The sequence below is a fragment of the Vombatus ursinus genome, unplaced genomic scaffold, assembly GCF_900497805.2.
Source record: "Vombatus ursinus unplaced genomic scaffold, bare-nosed wombat genome assembly UNPS02014810.1, whole genome shotgun sequence".
NCBI lineage: Eukaryota > Metazoa > Chordata > Mammalia > Diprotodontia > Vombatidae > Vombatus > Vombatus ursinus.
This window is the reverse complement of record NW_020954588.1, coordinates 45,933,633-45,953,580: the sequence shown is the minus strand read 5'-3', so window position 1 is coordinate 45,953,580 and position 19,948 is coordinate 45,933,633. Positions and strand designations below refer to the sequence as shown.

At 39.5% G+C, this 19,948-nt stretch overlaps 1 protein-coding gene across 1 annotated transcript in view; it reads right to left on the bottom strand.

Annotated features, from left to right (window-relative positions):
• DHX36 (DEAH-box helicase 36) overlaps positions 1-19,948 on the bottom strand; it is a 45,774-nt gene that overhangs the window by 12,462 nt on the left and 13,364 nt on the right. The window contains exons 4-13 of the mRNA XM_027875868.1: positions 17,862-17,900; positions 14,990-15,160; positions 11,574-11,653; positions 10,504-10,578; positions 10,178-10,344; positions 8,549-8,630; positions 7,165-7,305; positions 6,001-6,103; positions 2,783-2,870; positions 630-685 (exon numbers count right to left, since the gene is read on the bottom strand). Of these exons, the coding sequence (XP_027731669.1) occupies positions 630-685; positions 2,783-2,870; positions 6,001-6,103; positions 7,165-7,305; positions 8,549-8,630; positions 10,178-10,344; positions 10,504-10,578; positions 11,574-11,653; positions 14,990-15,160; positions 17,862-17,900 (1,002 nt within the window). The remainder of the gene's footprint in view (positions 1-629; positions 686-2,782; positions 2,871-6,000; positions 6,104-7,164; positions 7,306-8,548; positions 8,631-10,177; positions 10,345-10,503; positions 10,579-11,573; positions 11,654-14,989; positions 15,161-17,861; positions 17,901-19,948) is intronic.

Genomic DNA, 19,948 nt, shown 5'->3' with positions numbered 1-19,948 from the left:
AACCTGTCAGGAAATGGGTTTGGATTTGACTAAGGAGAGAAATGTTTTCTATTTCTCAGCAAAATTAAATGCAGTGAGGGTACAGTAACTTGGATGTTCTATCCTCATTTCTTCATCCTAGCCTTATAGACAAATATGTAACTATCAAATCAAGACAAGATTGCTTCTGAAAGCACTATATTCACTACAACTAGGGTACTCCTTGTACCCCGTTGTACCCAACTGGAGACACTTCAACCACATATCAGTGACAAAGAGTTTTTACCAAATTCATTGGCTACTTTAACATCATGATCTCATACACTGAGATGCCACATACCCTTACAATTCCAGAATAGATTAAATTTACATTTTCTTTTCTCAAATCTAGGGAACTCAAACCATACAAAAGTGCAGCCTATGATTCTGACACTTGTCTTTATGAAAAATCCCTTAAGTCTGGCCTCAGCAATCGGCCATCAGGCTTCCTCATGGCTGATTCTTCAGTGATTCGTGGAATGTGTGATGCCTCGACCAATTCACAAAGATTAAAGTTTGACAACAAAACATGAAGTCAGATACCTGACAACTCTGTGAAATATGAGGTATTAAAGGTATAAGTATGTGCAACAAAGAAATGTGACACCTACCTGTGTCTGGTTAACCGTAGGCATCAACGAATGCAAAGGTATTATTATGAACCTATCTGAAAGTTGAAGAGTAAAAGTATCCATTAGGAAAAATGCTCATACAGAAGTGTGACTGGACACTTTTCAAAAGCAGTGCTATTGACTGAACTACATGGTGGTCTTGCTTTAGTCTCCCCAAAGGGTCAGAGACCAAGGGCATGATGACATTCTAGTTTTGTGGAATAATAACACATTGTAAACAATATTTCTATTGCTTAAATCAAACCAACATATAAAGAATGAGTGTCACCCCCCAAATACACTTTAATGAAATACTAAAAGAAAAATTTATGCCAAGACTGGAGTATCCAATTTTCAAAGACTCCATTTGCTGTACAGAAATCACATATGTCTGAGGAAGCACAAGGACACACTAGATTTTTTTAAACTAAAAACAATGAAGAATCTATATTTTAATAACCTAAATGTAATTCTGAATAACAAAAATATTGACATTTATGTAGCATTTTAAGGTCAGCATTTCCTTATTTGAAAGTACCTGTAAAAACTTCTTGGAAATAGGTAGGACAGATCAAATCCCATTACAGAGAACTACCTGAGAAAGTATCTTTTAAAGTATAACCCAATTTTATATTAATATTAAAAATATAAGAAACTACACACAACCTATGGAACAGTATGGTCTGACAGGTGGGCACCTCTCCAGTCTATGGACACAAAGCAGAGCTGATGCCAAGTGTCTCTGGTTACTGGCAAGTGAGAAAACAGTACTCTAAACATAGAAGACAGATCATGGCAGCACGAATCTTCACCTCTAACCTTTCTTCCACTAAGCTTGTAAAAACGTGTGGTTTATTTGACTGGTGGCTATCTCCAGCCAATTTTTCTGATAAGGAAGGCACCTTCATATGACGAGCTGTCCTTTGTATGTGTACAAACCCAGTTAAGTAGAGAAGACCACTTCAATCATTCAGTATCCAGGAGAATCTGACTCTACTGCAAATATGCAAGTGAATGAAAAAGTCTCCAAGAGGCAAAGACACAGAGAAAACTTCCACGGAGCTGCAAAAACGCCAGAGCAACCCTCGCTCAAGGACACAAAAGGGCAGTGTCTCCCCCACCAAAGAGGGCAGCACCCCCAAAATGAACTAGGACTCTACGCCTCATTCTCCAGAATTAACCACCTCCCCTCTAAGGGCCCCCGCAACCCTGAGACAGCAATTGCATGGCAAAGGCTGAAAGGAGGCTGATGTCACTGCTGAATGAGATTATAACTGAGATGATGCTAAAAAGCTGAAAGATGACAACAGGAATGAAGACTTTATTCATTAAAAAGAAAAACACACATGGAAAGTGAAGGGTGTGTCCCCTTCTGTCTGTCTTTAGATCTTGTACTCGACCTACAGAAAGACAGACCTATTGCCCTGCTCAGGCCTTCATGCAGTCATACACACAGTGACTTCCAGAAAAAGTGGCAGAAGAAAAGCAAATGGGTACAAAGGAAGCCCTAAGAAAACGTTTCCAAGGCCACTCTCTGGAGGGAGCCGCATCCCTGAGCCTCCCACGCCCTTGTGCTGATTGTGAATGACCAAGCAAATTATCAAGGACCTTCTGCAAACTCTTTAGAAAAGAGAAGTAAGGTTTTATGAAGATTTCTAAGGGAAAATAAATGACTAAAACAACTGTTCTGGTGCTTTTCCTCATAGATTTTCCCTAAGATTGGAGTCCCACAAAAAGTATTTTAAAAAGTTTTAAAGATGACTAAATAATGACTAAATAATAAATCACTTACAGCTTTTTCATAGGTCCAAGAAACAGTGCTTCAAGAATATTCTTGCTGGTATTAAGTGGCCATGTAAAACAAAATGCTCTAAAATAATTTTTTAAAAAACAGAGACCCACACAACTTTGACTGTGGCACATGAGCCACATCTCTATTTTTCCTGAATCAACCCTATAAAAGCCTCAGAGCCGTCAGAGACAGCTAACACGTTCACTGTTAGATTCACTTCCATCACAAAGGGCAATTGTTCCGCTCCATTCCATTCCCAGAAGTGTGAATTTTCCAGCTAAGTAAGGAATGCAAACATGCTACTCACAGGGCATTCTCAGCAAGCACTAACACAAACTAGAAGCACACAAAAACATAATACCTGATTTAAACATGACTTGTGACATCAAGAGATCGTGCAAGCTGCTGATGTTGTCCCAACCAGGGAGGAATACCAAGATTGCACCATCCTGCAGACAAAGGGACAAAATGATTAGGAAAGGTACATAACTCCAAACCCCACGTTTACATCACTACACGTTCTCATGGCAATACAAGGCCCTTAAGGAAGCACCAAAATGTTACAACAACCGTAACAAGTCTAAAAAATGTTTGCTCAGAACACCAAGTTTCTAGATACGTCCCCAGTGCTTAGCAGAATATCTGGCAAATAGTAGGTGCTTAATGTTTACTGGCTGTGTGATGAGATCACAGTCGAAAAAAAAAATCATTTGGGATTTCTTTGTTTTATGTTAACTGGTCATCTTTCAGTCTCACAAAGAGAAGGAACTGGACACTTCCCGAGCTCTCCTCCTATCGAGTTCTAAGAATTTTAAGTGATCTAACCAGCATTTCTCCTGCGGAAGGGTTTTTCTCCCCCTATCCTCCAAGTCTCTTAGAGCTTTACACACAGAAGAACTTTATGTCTGTCCTATCCTCCCGGAAGGACCAAATCCAAATAACTCTCTGCAAGCTTTGAGACTGCTTCTTTCTAAGCTTTCTTCACCCTCAATCGACCATGTTACACTTCTTTTCCTCTTTGCTGGACTTTGACTAAGGTCTTCCTTCAGACCAGCTATTATTTTAGCAGACTAACACACCAGTGGATAATGAAACATGATTTTTCTAATCTACTTTGTCTCCAAATTCTTTCTAATGAGACAGAATTCTTACATTCAGCAACACCTGAAATTAAGCAATTAAAAAAAATTTCTCTAAATCTATGACTTTCTGGTAATGAATTTTCTTTCCCCTATACATAAGAATTATTTCTAGAAATATGAACTTCCAAAATATAACTACAAGAGAGAAATGAGAGCTGAAGATGTAAAAACAGGGCTGATAAAGAAAGTTCTTTATACATCTTTTATTAAGATATACAAAAAAGCTTAAAGGCTTGCCATTCGTGGTGAACCTAAAACTTACTTGCAAAACTCTCTAATACACTCTGCATTATGTACACGCTAGTCCTACATCCCCACACACATCTAAACAGTCAACTTTTCTAAGTGCTTAAAAAAAGATATACATTATCACAATTGGTTCTAAATCATTTCTTTAAAGGGAAGGAAAAAAGTATTATTTGTATTTTACAAGTGGAGAAACTAAGTCAGTAAGAAGTGACTTAAAAAGGTCAGGCTACAGTCTCCAATCCACTGCCCCTTCTAGTCAACTAAAATGCCTACCTGCACAAAGGCAGACAAAGAAACCAAGTACGTGTCCTTGTTTTCCCATCACCGGGTCTCCTAATTTATTTGTTCCCCCTTTCCTGTAATGTATCTCTCTCACAAAAAAACAAAAAACAAAAAACAAAAAAAAAAACAAACCCCATAAAAACATAAATTAAAGCATAGTTGTGATCGCTAATTCTCTCTATAATCTTGCCACCTGAATAAAATAAAATGATCAACTGCAAATTCCAGTTAACGGAATTTTTCTCCCTGCCCACAAATTTAGGAAAAAGGGCAAATGAAAAAAGAAGACAAATAAAAGGTTCATTGAAGCACCTTGAAAAATACATCTAGTTCAGAGGGAAACACAGACAAGCAAGACAACTCTAAAAGTAACACTGAATTGTGGCTATTGTTTTAAAATGCAAGCTGTATGTACTACACATTCAGTTCTGTTCTACTTTGTATATGTAAATATTCTCCCGTCCCCTTCTTCCTCCTTTCCTCCGTCCCCATTTTGTCTGTATGTCAGTCTATAAGTCAAAAGGGTACTTGGATAATAAGATAAGCTATCAGTGATTTGTTTTAAAAACAAACAAAAAAACCTATTTTCATTGGTGTACAATCAGCTCAATTGTAGACTTATACACATTATAAGAGGGAAATCAATGAACAGCATATACAGAGTGGGTACTTTATAAATATTTATAAAAATCAATACTGACTTTAAGGGGTAAAACATTCTCAAAAAAAATTTAATTATGTTTGGTCCACTTATTAAGCCATAAAAAGGTAGTGGGTGTGTGTGTGTGTGTGTGTGAGAGAGTGTGTGTGCGCGCACGCTCCCATTAGAGAGATCTCCGGCATATGTTAGAAGGCTCTTCAGCAGCAGCGGGAGTGGCACCATCACCACCCAACAAAAAAGCCTCCACTGAAGTCTTACTCAGATGTTGTGGATTCTCAAAGGCCACGGCCAAAGTACCATTAGCTCTGGCAGGTCCAGCAGCAGGCTGGAGAGGCTGCCAGGACGGGCCATGAGTCTACCCTATAAAGGTCAGCCTGCCTAGATGCGGAGAAGCTCAAGGCCACAAGGGTGGCCACAGCAGCACAGGAGGGCGAAGGGAGAGAGTGGCTGCATTCTGTATAATGAAGGACTTCCACAGAACACTAAAATCACTGATCTGAATGATCACAAAACTCTTCCCCCCAAAGAGTTCTCTGTTTGCCTGGAGTTTCTTATTCATCAAACAAGAGGTTTGCGCTAGATAACCTCTAAGGTACTTTCTAGCTCAAAATGTTCCATTATCAGCACTAGCACAAAAGTTATTCTATAAACACGGTTCTCAGACAGATGAATCTCTATAGGTGAGAAATTCAGGCAAAACCAGGCAGCCAGTGCTGACTCCAGAACACAAAAGTTAAAACATCTGGCAAAGTAAGAGAAGTACAGAACATTCCAAGGGCTATCGGGCACAACCATATTATACACATTTTTGCTGATTTTTTTTTTAATGAGAAGATACTGTGGGGGTCACTTATTGGAAAACAAATATGTCAAAACAAAAATATTGTTAACATTTACAATAATGATGATATGTTGATTACAACATGATATTTCTTCATTAAAGTAGGTACCTACCACACTCTATTAGTAAAACTCTGGGTAGCCTAACTCTAATAACTGTATACTTGAAATTATTCATATTTCATGTCTAAAAATATTCAGTAACTTAAACTTTTCACTTATTTGAACTGGCTTTCTCTTTCCTGACCTTCAATTACCAACATTTCCAATTTTTAAGGAAACATATCCTTGGATCAAAAATCACTTCCTTCAATAGTTAGATGTACATTTTAGAAATGCTTCAAATCTAAGAGAAGAATCAAATAGCAAAAAAACTGAAATCAGGCTACAAAAGAATAAACTTACCTCTTCTTCCAAGACAATGTGTCGGATAAGTGCAACAATTAAATTCAGATCAACTTTGTCATCATCCATCATTTCTAAAATATCTATGGTAGTTGCTGAATACCTATTAGTGTTCAAAAGAAAGTTAAATTGCTTTAAATCCACAAAACAAACTCCCGCTACAATGACATTTTAAGGATCACTGTTGTAAAACCAAAGTGTATAATCAGAGTAACTCCAGCGTATTGAGTAGCAGACAGGGGCCACTTGACTTAGTGGACAAAATGCTGGGCTTGCAGTCAGGAAAACCCGGGTTCCAACTGTACCTCAGACACTCACCGAGTGACTATGGGCAAGACCCGTGACCTGTCTGTGCCTGAAGGAGAGATGGCCAGCCTTCCCACACCAAGAATCCCCCTTGCCACCACCTCCACCCCACCCAGCATAGACCTTTCATACATCAGTATCTGAAAAGCACAAGAGCAGCTTTGTCATTCTACACTTGGGGGAACATGGCCTAATGCCATGAGCGTAGGATCAGAGCGCTCAGTCTAAATCATGGCTCCATCCATCCCTCGCTACTTGTGAAAGCCCAGGTGAGTCCCAAAAGGACTCTCTGAGGTCCCTTCCTTCCCACTAAAGAAAACTGGGAGAAGCAGAGTATGAAAACTGTGCAGAGGGACACAGGAGGCCTAACCTACAGATGGTGGGATCTCATGCTGGCTTAGATTCCTTAGAGATCAGCAGAAAGGCCCACGGAGGCCTTATTCCTCCCTTTAGGCTAACCAGCCCCTTCTGCCTCCCACAGTCACTGCGCTCTTGTGCCCAATGTACCCTAAACTCTTCCTTTGTGTTTCTGCTTGTTGTGAAGAGCTTAAAAAAAAAAAGTAGATAAATGTAAACCATCAATCAAAATGTCTCAGGGTAGTTCTGTCCCCAGATACATTGGAAATGGGCACAAATTCCTCATATTTCCCTCAGGCCACAAGTGTGGGCTACAGCCTCCCATTAGGGATAGAACAGCCAGTGCTCCAAACTCCTGTAAGGACTAATGGTCCAGACGGCCAAATCTGGATGTGAACCAGCTGAGGCAGGCACAGCGGCTGGCCCTGCCCAATGACAGGGGCACACAAACAAACATACTTTCTCTGGGATTCGGTAAAATGACCAAGAAGGAAAACTCACCTTCCTCGCAGCTGCCTTACATAGTCTGGCCAGCGTTCTTTATAAATGGCTTCCTTTTCTTCTTTTTCTGGTCTATTTACATGACCTTGCATAAAACCCCTCTTAAACTGGGGTTTGCGATCTATATTTTCTGGTATATACCTAAAACATAAACAAGAAATCTTAAATATTCAGACTTTAAACTATTTCTTTCTGGTTTGCTCCATCCATGAAGCCCCATCGTGTCATAGAAGTGATCCTGGGTCATGGAAGTCCACACCAAAGGAAGACAAGCTCTGACTGGTCCTATACCAAGCTAAAAAGACCTCGATTAGCTTGGTATAGAAGGTAGGGTCATGCACTTGGGCTCAAGACCTTGGTTCAAATCCTACACTCCAGGCAGTTAATGTGTGAGGTGACCCTGGCCAAGTAATTTAACTTCTCCTGGCCTTACTTGCCTCAACTATAAAAGGTGGGGGCTGGATTCAATGGTCCTTTTCCTATTGGTGTATCAGATAACTGGCCTAAGTCACTACCAAAAGATTAGCCAACAAACAAGAATGTAACCAAAATCAGTGGAAAGTAGCATCCACATTGGCAAAACCATGGAGCTTTGAAAAGCTCCATTTAAAGTAGCAGTATAAAAGTCCGAGGTTTACATTCAAGACTTCAAGTTTCATATTCAAGGTTCATAAACAGGATACTAGAAGATACATAATTATACAGAGCTACTGAAATTACATTATAATTTTTACTGAACGTCTAACTAAAAAATAAAAACAAGCTATCATTTCCAAGTTCCCAAAATGCTAATTTTACATGCAAACACTGGATATGCTCATTAGAAACATTCTTATAAGGTCCCTCAAGAGCTGAAAAGTAGCTTTCATAACAAGGAAAAAATATTCCATTTAAAGCTAGCATCCTTCCCAGATGAAGCGTTAAATGTTTAGTATAGACCATTAGATACATGGTACCAGAAATTCAACAGCCTCCTCCATCCGATATTAACAACATAAGAGCATCAATATAATCTTTTTATAACACATCTGGTGTTGTTTGCTTTGGCATCACATTAAGACTCCTCTCTCCGCCACACTCCCTAACTCTGACTGCTTAAATAAAGAAGGCACAGAATGGAGGGAATTTACTTCCTTTGGCTGGCAGGAGGAGAATCCAGGACACAATTCTTCATCTGCCACCTGTTGATCTTTTCAAATAATACCCTTCAAATATGTCCTGTCACTTTTACTTATAACACAGGATATTTAACGCAAAATATTGACCTCAATGTTAAGGAGTGCTTTGGTTTTTTAACTAAGAAGCTGGTTTAAAAACAATGATCTTTGTTTTAAGCAGGAAATCTGCTGCTACTTGGATCTCTCCCTTCTTGAAATCTACTTACCTTATCTTTTCAATCACATCTTCTAAAAGAAACTCAGCAACAGGGAATGTAAAACCAGGTATGTGAATCATTGGACTATGATCTGTTAAAAAAAAAAAAAAAAAGGACAAAACACATATTGACCTTTTAAAAATCCACATTATAAATGGGGTAAAAAAACAGATGGAAGGATCTTCATTCTTTTCTCATGTCCCAAGGCACATGTGATAGACTGAAAAAGAGCAGAAACCTTTGTATTTTAATAATAGCTATCACTTAATTATTAGCCTTACACTGGGCTAAGTGCTTTACAAATTGCATTTCATTAGATCTTTCCTCACAATAGCTATGGGAAGGAGTTGCTACTATTATCCTAATTTTACAGGTGAAAGAACTGAGGCAAACAGAGATGATGAGAGTTGCCTAAGGTCTGTAGCTAGTAAGTGCCTGAGGCTGTATTTGAACTCTGATCTTCCTGACTCCAGGCCCAGGGGCGAACCATGGCACCACTTAGCTGACTTTAAGATACATTTCACCCAAATTAACCCACTTTCCTACTTCTAGAATGAAATAACCTTCATTGCAGTCCTCCAAACCATCCTGAAATATCAGAAGGTAAAGAATTTAACATCTTGTTAGGCATTAAATCAAACACTGCTAAATCCTATGTCACTTCATGTAAAATAAAAGATTGGGGAAACAGACATTAAGTCCAGGAGCTACCAGCTGCTATTATCTTCCAGGATGGACAAAGAGACATTAAGTTCAATGCTTTGGTGAAGAAGAATTCTGTCCGCACAATGCCTCTTGCTCTTGAGCACATCCCAAACCTGGCCAGTGATATGAAAGAACCAGCACAAGCATTAGCATTAGAAGAATCAATGAAACAAGTGCCTGGCCCCATGTGCAGGTGTGCTTCTGAACCCACTGATGGCACCTCAACTGGCCTGGACAGAGACAGGCAGAGATGCAGTCCTTAACTAACATTCTTAACTACCTACAGACCAAGGCTCTTGAGTAAACCTGTTCTTCTAAGCTTGAGGACTTGCATTTTCCCCAATTTTATCATGGATCCTCTTGAAGAACCATCATGGTGTCTGCCATAAGCCTATCTGAAAGGTTTAGCTTCCTTCTCAAGGCACTAAGAGACAGAACTAATCAAATACACATACGTAACTATCTAAAGGCAGAAAGGACTGATGGAAAATTTCTATTCCCTTGGGATTTCAGAAAAACTCCTTCAAGGTCAGGTGATGAGAACACATAAATAAAAATCAAATCCAGACTTGGGTTCACTGATCTAAAACCTTTTCACATTTCCCTCCCAAGATTCTGGTAGGAGTTTCTAAATGTCTTTTTATTCATTATCAATAGCAAATTTTGAAACTTTGTTTTCTAGGATGTTTAAATGAGAAAATGCTTTTCTTTCTACTTACACCCTCATACAAATTTCAACCTTGAAAAACCAGGACTTTTGGAAGTAACCCCACTTGAAAAAAAAAATCACACTGTTGCTGTTGTGTGTGTATGCAAAATAAAATATTTAATCAAATGACTTGTTTGTAAAAAACTAGAAATTTCAGTATTGAAAATAGCCTTTAAACATTTTAAACACTTCCCACAGAAATAAATTGGAAATATCACACCCACCAAAATATTCGGAAAACTTCTCAGCATTCAAAGTTGCACTCATCAGAATTACTTTCAGGTCAGGTCGAGAGTTTAGGAGATCTTTAACAACAGTCATTAAAACATCTGACTGCAGATTCCTTTCATGGATTTCATCAAGTACAATGTGACTAACACTGGATAATTGCCTAAAACAGAAGTGCAAAGTGTATAACTCATCTTCCACAGAACATTTTATAACAACAAAGGCACTGGAAATTAAGTGCAATAATTAGTACTACCCAATTCAATAATTAAGTCTTTGAGAAACAACAGTCACTACTTGGCCTTAAGAGAAATATACTTACGGATCTGACTGGAGCCACTGAAGGATGATTCCTGTTGTACAGTACAAAATGGAACCTTGTTTCCTTGGCAACCGGCTGGGAACGGGAGAAAGGATGATGCATTAGACATTTCGAATTGTCTCTTCCAACCTGTGTTAGGTACATGATGGCTAAACAACAGAATATGTAACTGCCAGAATATTTCTATGGCAGAACTAACTCTCCAAATACAATTTTTGTCAGACATGAGAACTCTTTCATTTCTTTTAAGGAGACAAACAGATTATTTAGGGCTCCATCCATCCACATTAAGTACCTGAACTATTTTTGTTAATTCTGGCTACACATATTGCTCGAAATCAAAACAACCCTTTTCTTTCAAAAGTGAAAAACTTCTCTCTTATTCTTTCTCTATTAACCAAAGTGAACATAACCATTTAAGGTTAAAATTCTTCCTAAGAAACATGAAGCAACACACACACACACACACACACACACACACAAAAACTATCCTTGGTGCATAGTTTACTAACTAAAGAACATCAATGAAAAAGGTTCGCTCTCAAGGTATACAAATGCACTTGGGCTAAGTGGCTGCATGGTGATAAGTGTCACTCTTCCAAAAGGCTGCCAGTACTCAAAGTGAAAAACTCCATGTCAATTGAGACCAATCTTAAGCATGAATTAATTCCAGAGTTTGGCATAAGGTCATGTGAGCTTTCACTATATCTGAGATTCCCAAAACGGAAAGGCCTAAAAAGGACTTTAGGAACTGGATTAAATGAGAGATGGTGTGGCAAACTGTAAAGGCGGTCCAAGTTGTTTCCAAGAAGGGGAAAGGCTGCTCCTGAGAAGCAGGGGCTGGCATGGGAACATGAGCTAGGTGAGGGACAGAGTACAGGATCGTTGCGCTCTAGGGCGTGCTAAGGAAGCCTGGAAGCCTCCTGACATGTGCGGGTCAGTTGAGCTCTTTCTCCCAGTGTACCTTCTCCCTCTGTCCTTGCCCGCCCTGACAGTAGATTGAAGGCACTTCCTGTGGCTTGCACGCCCTATGTGCCTGGGTCACAAATACAGTCTTAAAGACCTATTACCTCTGGAGGCGAATCTGGTACCCGGTACTGTGGCCATTGCCACATGGCTCAGCTCTCTCTGCGGCCACTCTCTCTGCAACCTTAAATCCAAACATAAACGTTAGTGACATAGTGACCTCCAGAGGGATGTCAATGAGGACTTGGGATTTGGTGGAAAAGTACACATATCTGAGTCAGACTTCCAGATAGATCTGATTTTTTTAAAAAGTCCTCAAAAATTCACAAAAGCTATCACCAACACTTCCCAGTCCAAATCAATGTAGCTCATGTCAAAGGGAATTAGTATAGAGGGAATACAAGTATCATAGGCCAAAAAGTTAATTTTTATGAAAAATCTAAACTTGTTTATGATCTGATCTCTTAAGTCTGGAAAAAAAAAATTATGCCCTTGGTCTATAAGCCCAAGCTAATTTGCTGAGGTATTCTATGGGCAACCACAAAACACAGAGTTGATAACTAACCTCAATCTAAAACTAATAACAAATATCAGGGGGAAAAACATATTTACCTAGAGAAAGGGTTCTTGCGCACATCAAGTCATCATGATAGCTTCATGGATTTGATGAAGAATGAAACCCAAATTTCAATAGATATGCTGCAATTTGTTTAAAAAATATAAGTTTTTGTTGTGAATGGTGCTATTTTTTAAATTATAGATATGCACGCATATGTATATACATATGTGTATAAAATGGGTATGTGTGAAAGAAGAACATAAAATCCCGTAAAACCTGTTAAGTCTACGCTTTTTAAAAGAATATTGTGATGTCTGTATTTCAATGTAACTTGTTTCCTTTCTAACCCTACAACTTTTATTTTATGCATTTAAAAACAGAATTCCAAGGAGGGGGCCAGAGGCTGCCCCAGTAAGAAGCCCTGCTTTCAAAGACAGGTCATGCCTGCATTTAGAGACTTGCGGACTGTCAGCTTGTCTCACCATGGAGACAAGGGGAGCTGGACACTGCCTACAGAGGGATCATTCTGAACAAGGAAAGGCCCCTTTTCTCCGGGGCTAACATTGCAGCCAGCCATGGGCCAGGTAAACAGATCTTTTCCCATTAGTTCTCTAATGGACATTAACTGAGAGAAACCAAATAAAACCTTGGCTGCCCAGAGCTTGAGGAAAGAGTTGTTCTAGAAAGGAACATTGTCAGGCTAGCCAAGGACTTACCTTTTTTTAGTTGTCAAGACTGACTTTTAACAATTTTCAAAAAACTTAGTAAAAATGGACTATATGTTTCCACACCTTCCAAAATTAAGTATCCCAGCCATAAGTTAACTCTTTCTTGATGACTACTGGTCATAATCATGAACAGTAATAGATTTGGGAGATTTTGCCAGGGCCTATTGAGGTAGGCAGGAATATGTGTCCCAATGCAGAGGACTCACACTGCTGTGGTCTGAGAGTTCTTTTATGTTCCTTTTATAGTTTTTCTGCCTCCTGTCTTACTTTAAAATTTACATTCTTGTTGCTCTAACGTGTGTGCAAATCTGTAACAGCTCCTTCCTTGGGCACCACACACCCAAGTTGGATATGATTAATAATTGGGACTTGGGGTTTCAACTTGTTTCCTCATTCTCAGTTGTGTTGTGAATAGGTGAAATTAGCAGATGGCCCAGTGAAATAATTATATATAGTATACAGGAAAGGCTTGACTGCACACTGATGTTAGTATCAGCAGCAAAAATGAAGGCGCTAAGACATCCCAACAGGATAGAAGTAGTTGGGGTTTAAAACTTCAAAGCCATTTCAAAGCACCCAAGACATACGCGGGCACTCTATCCCAAAGAAATGATTAATTTCTCATCATTTTGCTTCCAGATTTTATTTCCAAGCATGCAGTACAGTGTTCCCAATTTTTGCTACAAACACACCTAAAAGTGGATTGTCCCAAAATCAAATAAAGCAGACAGGTTTGGAATCAGAAGGCACGTTGTAATCTGGGCTCTGCTATTCATTAGCTGTCTGACCTCACGTATGTCACTTAACATCTCTAGTTCCTAGCTCTGAAATTAGATGGACAAGATGGCCTCTGTGGTTCTTTTCAACAAAAAAAATGCTAAGTCCAAAATCAGTTATGTAAATATCATTAAAGCAAAAATAAAGATCTATAAACTAAAGAAAAGGAAAAATCCTAAAAGTCTAAAAAAAGGCATCATTTATACATACTATAAACACTGATGATATTCTTTCAAGCTCTTCATTCTACAATCCCATAAGTAGGTCCCAACATAGTATCAAAAGTATTTACAGTACATTAAAAAAAATACAACCCAACTATAAGTAACCTGACCTAAAACTAACTGGCTAATAGTAAGATATATCAAGCATTCAGTTAATGATATCAATGTCAGCATTCTCTCATTTATAAAGGCTCTTGGAAAATGACTTTTAAAAGAAGCCTTTTTAAAGAGAGTTCTCGTTAAGTTGGAAAGGATATTTTTTTTCCAAAAGCACTAAAAGTTGTTCTACTGATCTTCGACACATCTGTAAGTATTTGAAGGACTATCATCCGGACAAGGGTTTAGACATGGGCAGGGGGAGGGGCAATGGATAGAATTCCCACAGAGGCAAACATAGGCTCAACATTCAAAGGGAATTAATGCACTGCCCTGGAAGGGAACCAGGGCCCTTCTGGCTGGAGGGTTTCCAGGAGAGGGCAGATGAGTCTTTGCATAGCTTGCTATAGGAAAAATTCCTTTTTAGGTACAGGCTGAATCAGACACGTCTAAATGTAAAACTCCGGGATTCTAAGCTCTGCTTCTCCAACATCACCCTTTCTCGCAGTTAGACGTGCTTGTGAGTCAACTCAATCAAAGGAGTATATAAACAACGTCAACTGAATGGAGCACTAGCAAAAGGCAGAGGCCACTTGTAGTTTACTATGAATTTCATAAAATGTACTATAATAGGCACATCATAAATTTAATAGCACATAACCTAATATTTGCTTATTACAAATAAAAGATTTATCTTTTATTCAAAAATGTGAAACCACAGTGATTTTTTTGTGGTCTTTATAAGTTCAATTTTCGCCACCAAATATCTAGTACCTGCTTGGTTTTTGTGGCAGCAAAATCGGAGGGTGAAGGTCAAATTCTTGGCAAGATCCCTGGGGTGTGGGGTTGGTGGGAGGACTCCAGACCTGTGACTTCATCCCTAGACCTCCACAGATGAGCACCTATTCCACACTTTCTGGTCTCAGCGATCTGCCTGGGGCACTGAGAGGCTGGACGCCTTGCCAGGACTTGCACCAAGTCACTCTGACCCTGAGGCTGGTTCTCTGCCCACTACACCACACAGTCCCTTCCAAAATTACCTACACCTCACCATCAGTTAGTGTTGTTGGAGACTTTTTCACATGGAGAACAGAAGGATCTTGCCGTAAGATATTTAAAAATGGGACATTACTTACTGAAATTGCACTGATTCTTCTTGGCTGTGTACACACTACCCGGCAGGTGGATCCTTTTCCTCTTTCGATATAGTCATCTAGAATGAACTGAGTAACTTGGGTGGTTTTCCCACAACCAGTCTCGCCACTTATGACAGTAACCTGATTGTTATTTATCACATTTACCAATTCCTATTTAAAACAGAGGTAGGAAAAAAGAGGAAACAGTAAGTATAGACCTTCGCTCTATGATGGAGAGCACAATTGAAGCTAATGTAATTTCAGAACCATGAGTGCAGAAACTAATTCCATTCTCTCAAGCTGATTTCTCCGGGCACCTCCAGATCACCAGAGCGTGCACGGTCTGAGCAGTCACATGATCCTGCATGGGGTTCCTAAGGCAGCTCCTGGGGTGAGAAGCATTCTGGGAGCACCCGCTCTGTGCCTACACTGGGGCCTCATCTCCTGAGACAGGACAGATTAGAAGCAGCCAATTAAAAAGGAAGCTAGCCAGCAGAAGCCAGGCAGGCTGACAGTGCTAAGAAGTGATGGCTGCAAGTGAATGAGATCAGAGAAAACCCAGACGACATAAAACTGAGCATCAAAAACCAAAATGGCCCAGGACCCTAAAGTGCGGGAGAAAGCAGCCCAGGAAATCAGTGAATTACAAGGAAGTACAATAATGGTGTTCTTTTCAAGGAAAGCCTAGGGATGTTTAGTGACTGCCTATTTAGAAAGATTTCCACACAGAATAGTTAAAAATAATTTAAAAAAATGCAGAGGACACTTTACCTGTGAAATTTACTTAATAAATTGCCACTGCTGGGGCAGACCACTGAAATAATTCACAAGGATTGCTGTTTATATGCCAAATTTTCCACCCTTTTAAAAACCCAATTGTTCAATGTCAAATAGAGGTACATCTCTTAAACAGAACAGCATGCGTGAAAAAAAAATTTTTAAGTCTTTAGATTCAATAATTATGGAATAAAAGTCATTATAGAAGAAAAGCATAACTCGTTTGTAAAATAACTATTCTTTTTTGTCCCATTCTAAACTGTTAACCACTCTAACAAAGTTCCTGTTGGCAAAAAGGTCACAGCCTAACCCCTCCACAAAGTCCACACCAATATTAGCTCCTCAGGCAGCTATGGGCTTTCTGGGAGATTGATGTTAGTTAGGGAGATAAACAAGGGAAAGAGGACTTCATCGATGTCTGCTCAAAATGTCAGATACATGAAGAAGAGGCCAGAAGAACTACTTATTTAGGCTTACATCAGCCCCTGGGGAAATAACAGAGTATCGGGATTCTGGGTGAAGGTCTGATTAACAACCAAGAGAAGGAAGGATATTTAGAAAACCAGAACCACTGTTTGGTCCCCTAAAATAAATGAGAGGGTATGTGTATACGCATGTACGTATGTCTGTATCCGTCTGTGTCTCTCTCTTTTCCAGACTGTTCTGATCCTCACAGCGGCCCTGCGAGGTCAGTGATCTCATTAACCTTGTGATTATTTTCTTTGTTGATACTAGAGTGGTTTGCAATTTCCTTGTCCATCTCATTTTACATATGAGGAAACAGAGGCAACCAGTTAAGTGACTTGCCCAGGGTCACAAAGCTAGAAATTTTCTGACGCCAAATTTGAACTCAGGTCCAGGCCAAGCACTCTATCTACTGCACCACCTAGCTGCCCTGATTATTTTCTTTCGGTTTAGGTTTGTGGCAAAGGATAAAAAAGAGGGCACATGCACAAGCTTGCAGGCAGGCACAAAGACCAGGGTGCATGCTAGGAAATGGGCCACTTCCTGCTCCTCTTCAGGTTCTGGGAGAATGTCTCCAAGCCCCAAGACACTTCCTAAAAGCTGGACAATGCCGCGAGCTCTGCACAGCTCCTGTCTATTAACTCCCCGGACTGCCTGCTCATCTTACTCCCAGAGCAGCCACACATGGTGGGGGTTTCTGTGCCGGTGCCCTCTCAGTGCTGACTTCCTGGCCCTGGGATTCTGCTCAAATGACAACTATTTGTGAGTATTTCTAAACATCTGTGAAGCAAAAAGTTGATGCTGGAGGGATGGGTGCTCTGTTTTTCTAAATGTCCAACATTTCATTATTGATGTGAAAGGGAAAATGTTCTGACACACCATTTTTTCCAGATAATACTGTGTTTTCACTACTTGTTTTCAAGGGCTAACTGCCCTACCTCTTTGATGAGTTCTAAGCTATGCCTGTGTTCAACCTTCACGTCAGCTGTCTTCAAATCAAAGTTTATAGTCTTTGTTTAAAATCAATCAAGCAAGCAATCAATCTAGTGCCACCTGCAATGCCGGAAACCACTGCACCTACCTCGCTGATTTGAACCACTGTGGTGAAATCGATCAGTTTGATATTGGTAAACCCTTTTGTATACAATGCTAAAGAACAGTAAATGTTCTAATTTGTGTTTTAAAGTGTAGTTCAAATTGTGTGTGTGTGTGTGTGTGTGTGTGTGTGTGTGTGTGTGTGGAGAGAGAAAGAGAGAAAAGGGGAGAGAGAGACAGAGAGAGAGAAAAAAGCAGACTCAACATTATTGATCTGGAATTCTCCAGAAACTAATTATAGTTCACAGTTAATTGCTGAGCTCTAATACAACTGACCATTTAAAATTGAATGTTTTGTTGTTTTATAACAATGTCAGTTGTTAAACCTCAACGTCTGGGATAAAACAAGAATTGTACATAGACCTCAACGCAAATTCAACAGCTGTATTTGGAGTTAAATTATTTTAACAAATAATTTTATTTAATGAAAGAGAATCTTATTAGCAAAAGGCTCTATAATCTCATATCAATTCTTGTTGATCTTCTCATTTTTAAAAAAAGACTTTGTAAATTAAATGTGTAGTAAATAATTTACCTTTTGCATTCCATATGAGGGCAGCTTCTCCCGGAAATACTGAAAATGATAACAGAACAAATGTAGCTTAAAAAATACAACCAAAGCAACCTGAACATAGCACGGCAAAAGCAAGCTGGAATACACAGGAAAATTTAAGCAACACTGCTTTTGTAACAAGAGGTTAAGTCTCACAAAGCAATCCTTAAAAAAAAGAAGCAGTCTCATTAACACAAACAACAGTCAACACCAGTACACGTCAGGCTGACAAAGGTATGGACGGCTCCTTGGGGCTAATGCTATTTAATCTGTCCTCAATACCATTCCCATAGTCCCCAGTTTTTATTCCACTCCTAGATAAACTGTGGCGCAAGGGAAAGACCCTGAGATCTGAAACCAGAGGATCTATCTGCAGGTGGGAGCCTCCAATCTGCCTTGGTGACCTGGGGCAAGTCCCTTAATCTCTCTGGGCCTGTTTCCTTATCTGCTAAATGAGGCAGTTGGATTAAAAGAGCTTTAAGGCCCTCTCCATATCAAAATATCTGATCCGTAACATTGTATATTCAATTATCTTCCATTTTCCCCAATTATCCTATAATCTAGTTCTAATTCTGTGATATACTTCAGGATGTGGTTTATGACCAAAATCCTCACACTAAGGTTTGCATATAATAGTAGCTCTATGGTTAAATTTTTCAAAAGCACATGTATGTGCACACATATACACACAGATTCACTTCTTAAGCTATGTTTAAAAATTCTAACTATGTAGAGCTAACAATATATATATATATATATATATATGTAGGTGTGTGTGTACAGACAGAGATATAGCTATAATTATATACATCCTCACTATCTATATCTATATAGAGTTTAAAATACAGCTACATATAGATGTGTATGTATGTCTACAAGTCTGCAAACAGACATGCAGAGATTTTAATTAGAGCACTGAGTTGCAGGCCCCACTCCAGCACTTACTAGTTATGAGCCTTTGGGCAAATCCTGTACGTCTCTGGGCCTCAGTTTCCTCATCTGTAAAATGAATAAGCTAAACCAGATCATCTCTAAGGGCCTTTCCATCCAACATCGTGTGATCTGACAAATCTGGCTATTTTGGTTAACAGGATAAAACAAGAACAAATCTCTTTCATGTTGTTTCCTCACTCTTTTGAGTATTTTTCAGAAGCTATGCTTCTCATTAACAGGGATGGCTTCACAATGCTCAGTGAGCTACCCTTGGAAGCCCCCCAGGGTGACACAGGTTAAATTTTTGCCACCAGTGCCTGCAGTAGACCAGGGATCTGAGAATGTCTCTTTCAATGTCTGAGTCATGACTTAAGATTCCTAACTGGAGGTGGAGTACCCCTCACAAAGGCTGCTAAGAATGCATTTGCCTTGTTGTGATAATTGATTCAAGATAGCTTTAAACTGAAAAATGAAAGGGGAAGGATAGCCAATTTAGAGTCAACATGTTGCACATAAACAGTCAGTATCATAAGGAATAGCTGCAATGTAGAACAACCACAGAGCACACTTAGCCATTCATAAGATACAAAATCTAAGAAAGGATTAAATAACCACCACCTTTCAACGCTGCCTGCCTTGGCCTCCACATCTATACATAAATGTACCGAGTATGGGTAACAAACAAGAGAAACTAGAGATCCTAATGCAATCACACAAATTCAATCTCATGGGATTCAATGAGATTTGGGAGGATAAAAGCTGTGCCTTAACAGGGACTCAGGAGAGTTAGCAGATTATGTAAAACAGAGGGTACAGAATCACTATATACATAAAACCTTGTGAAGAAATATGGCAGCCAGAAGAGAGGAACATGGTGGATGGCAGGTGTGTGAAGATCAATGGCACAACGAAGGGAGTGAAGCAATGTTATCACTGCAGTGCACTACACACATAGGACCTAAATAGAAACAGAGCAGAGAGCATGTCGGAGGCAAGGAATGGCACCAAAGTGCTAAGGACCTGCCTTCAATCAGCTCTTCTGACGCTCTCTCTGCCGAAAGTAGAGCAAGGCCATGATTTTTCACTAGACAATTTCACTTTTCAAAAGGTGGAGGAAATCAACAATGGAAAACTCA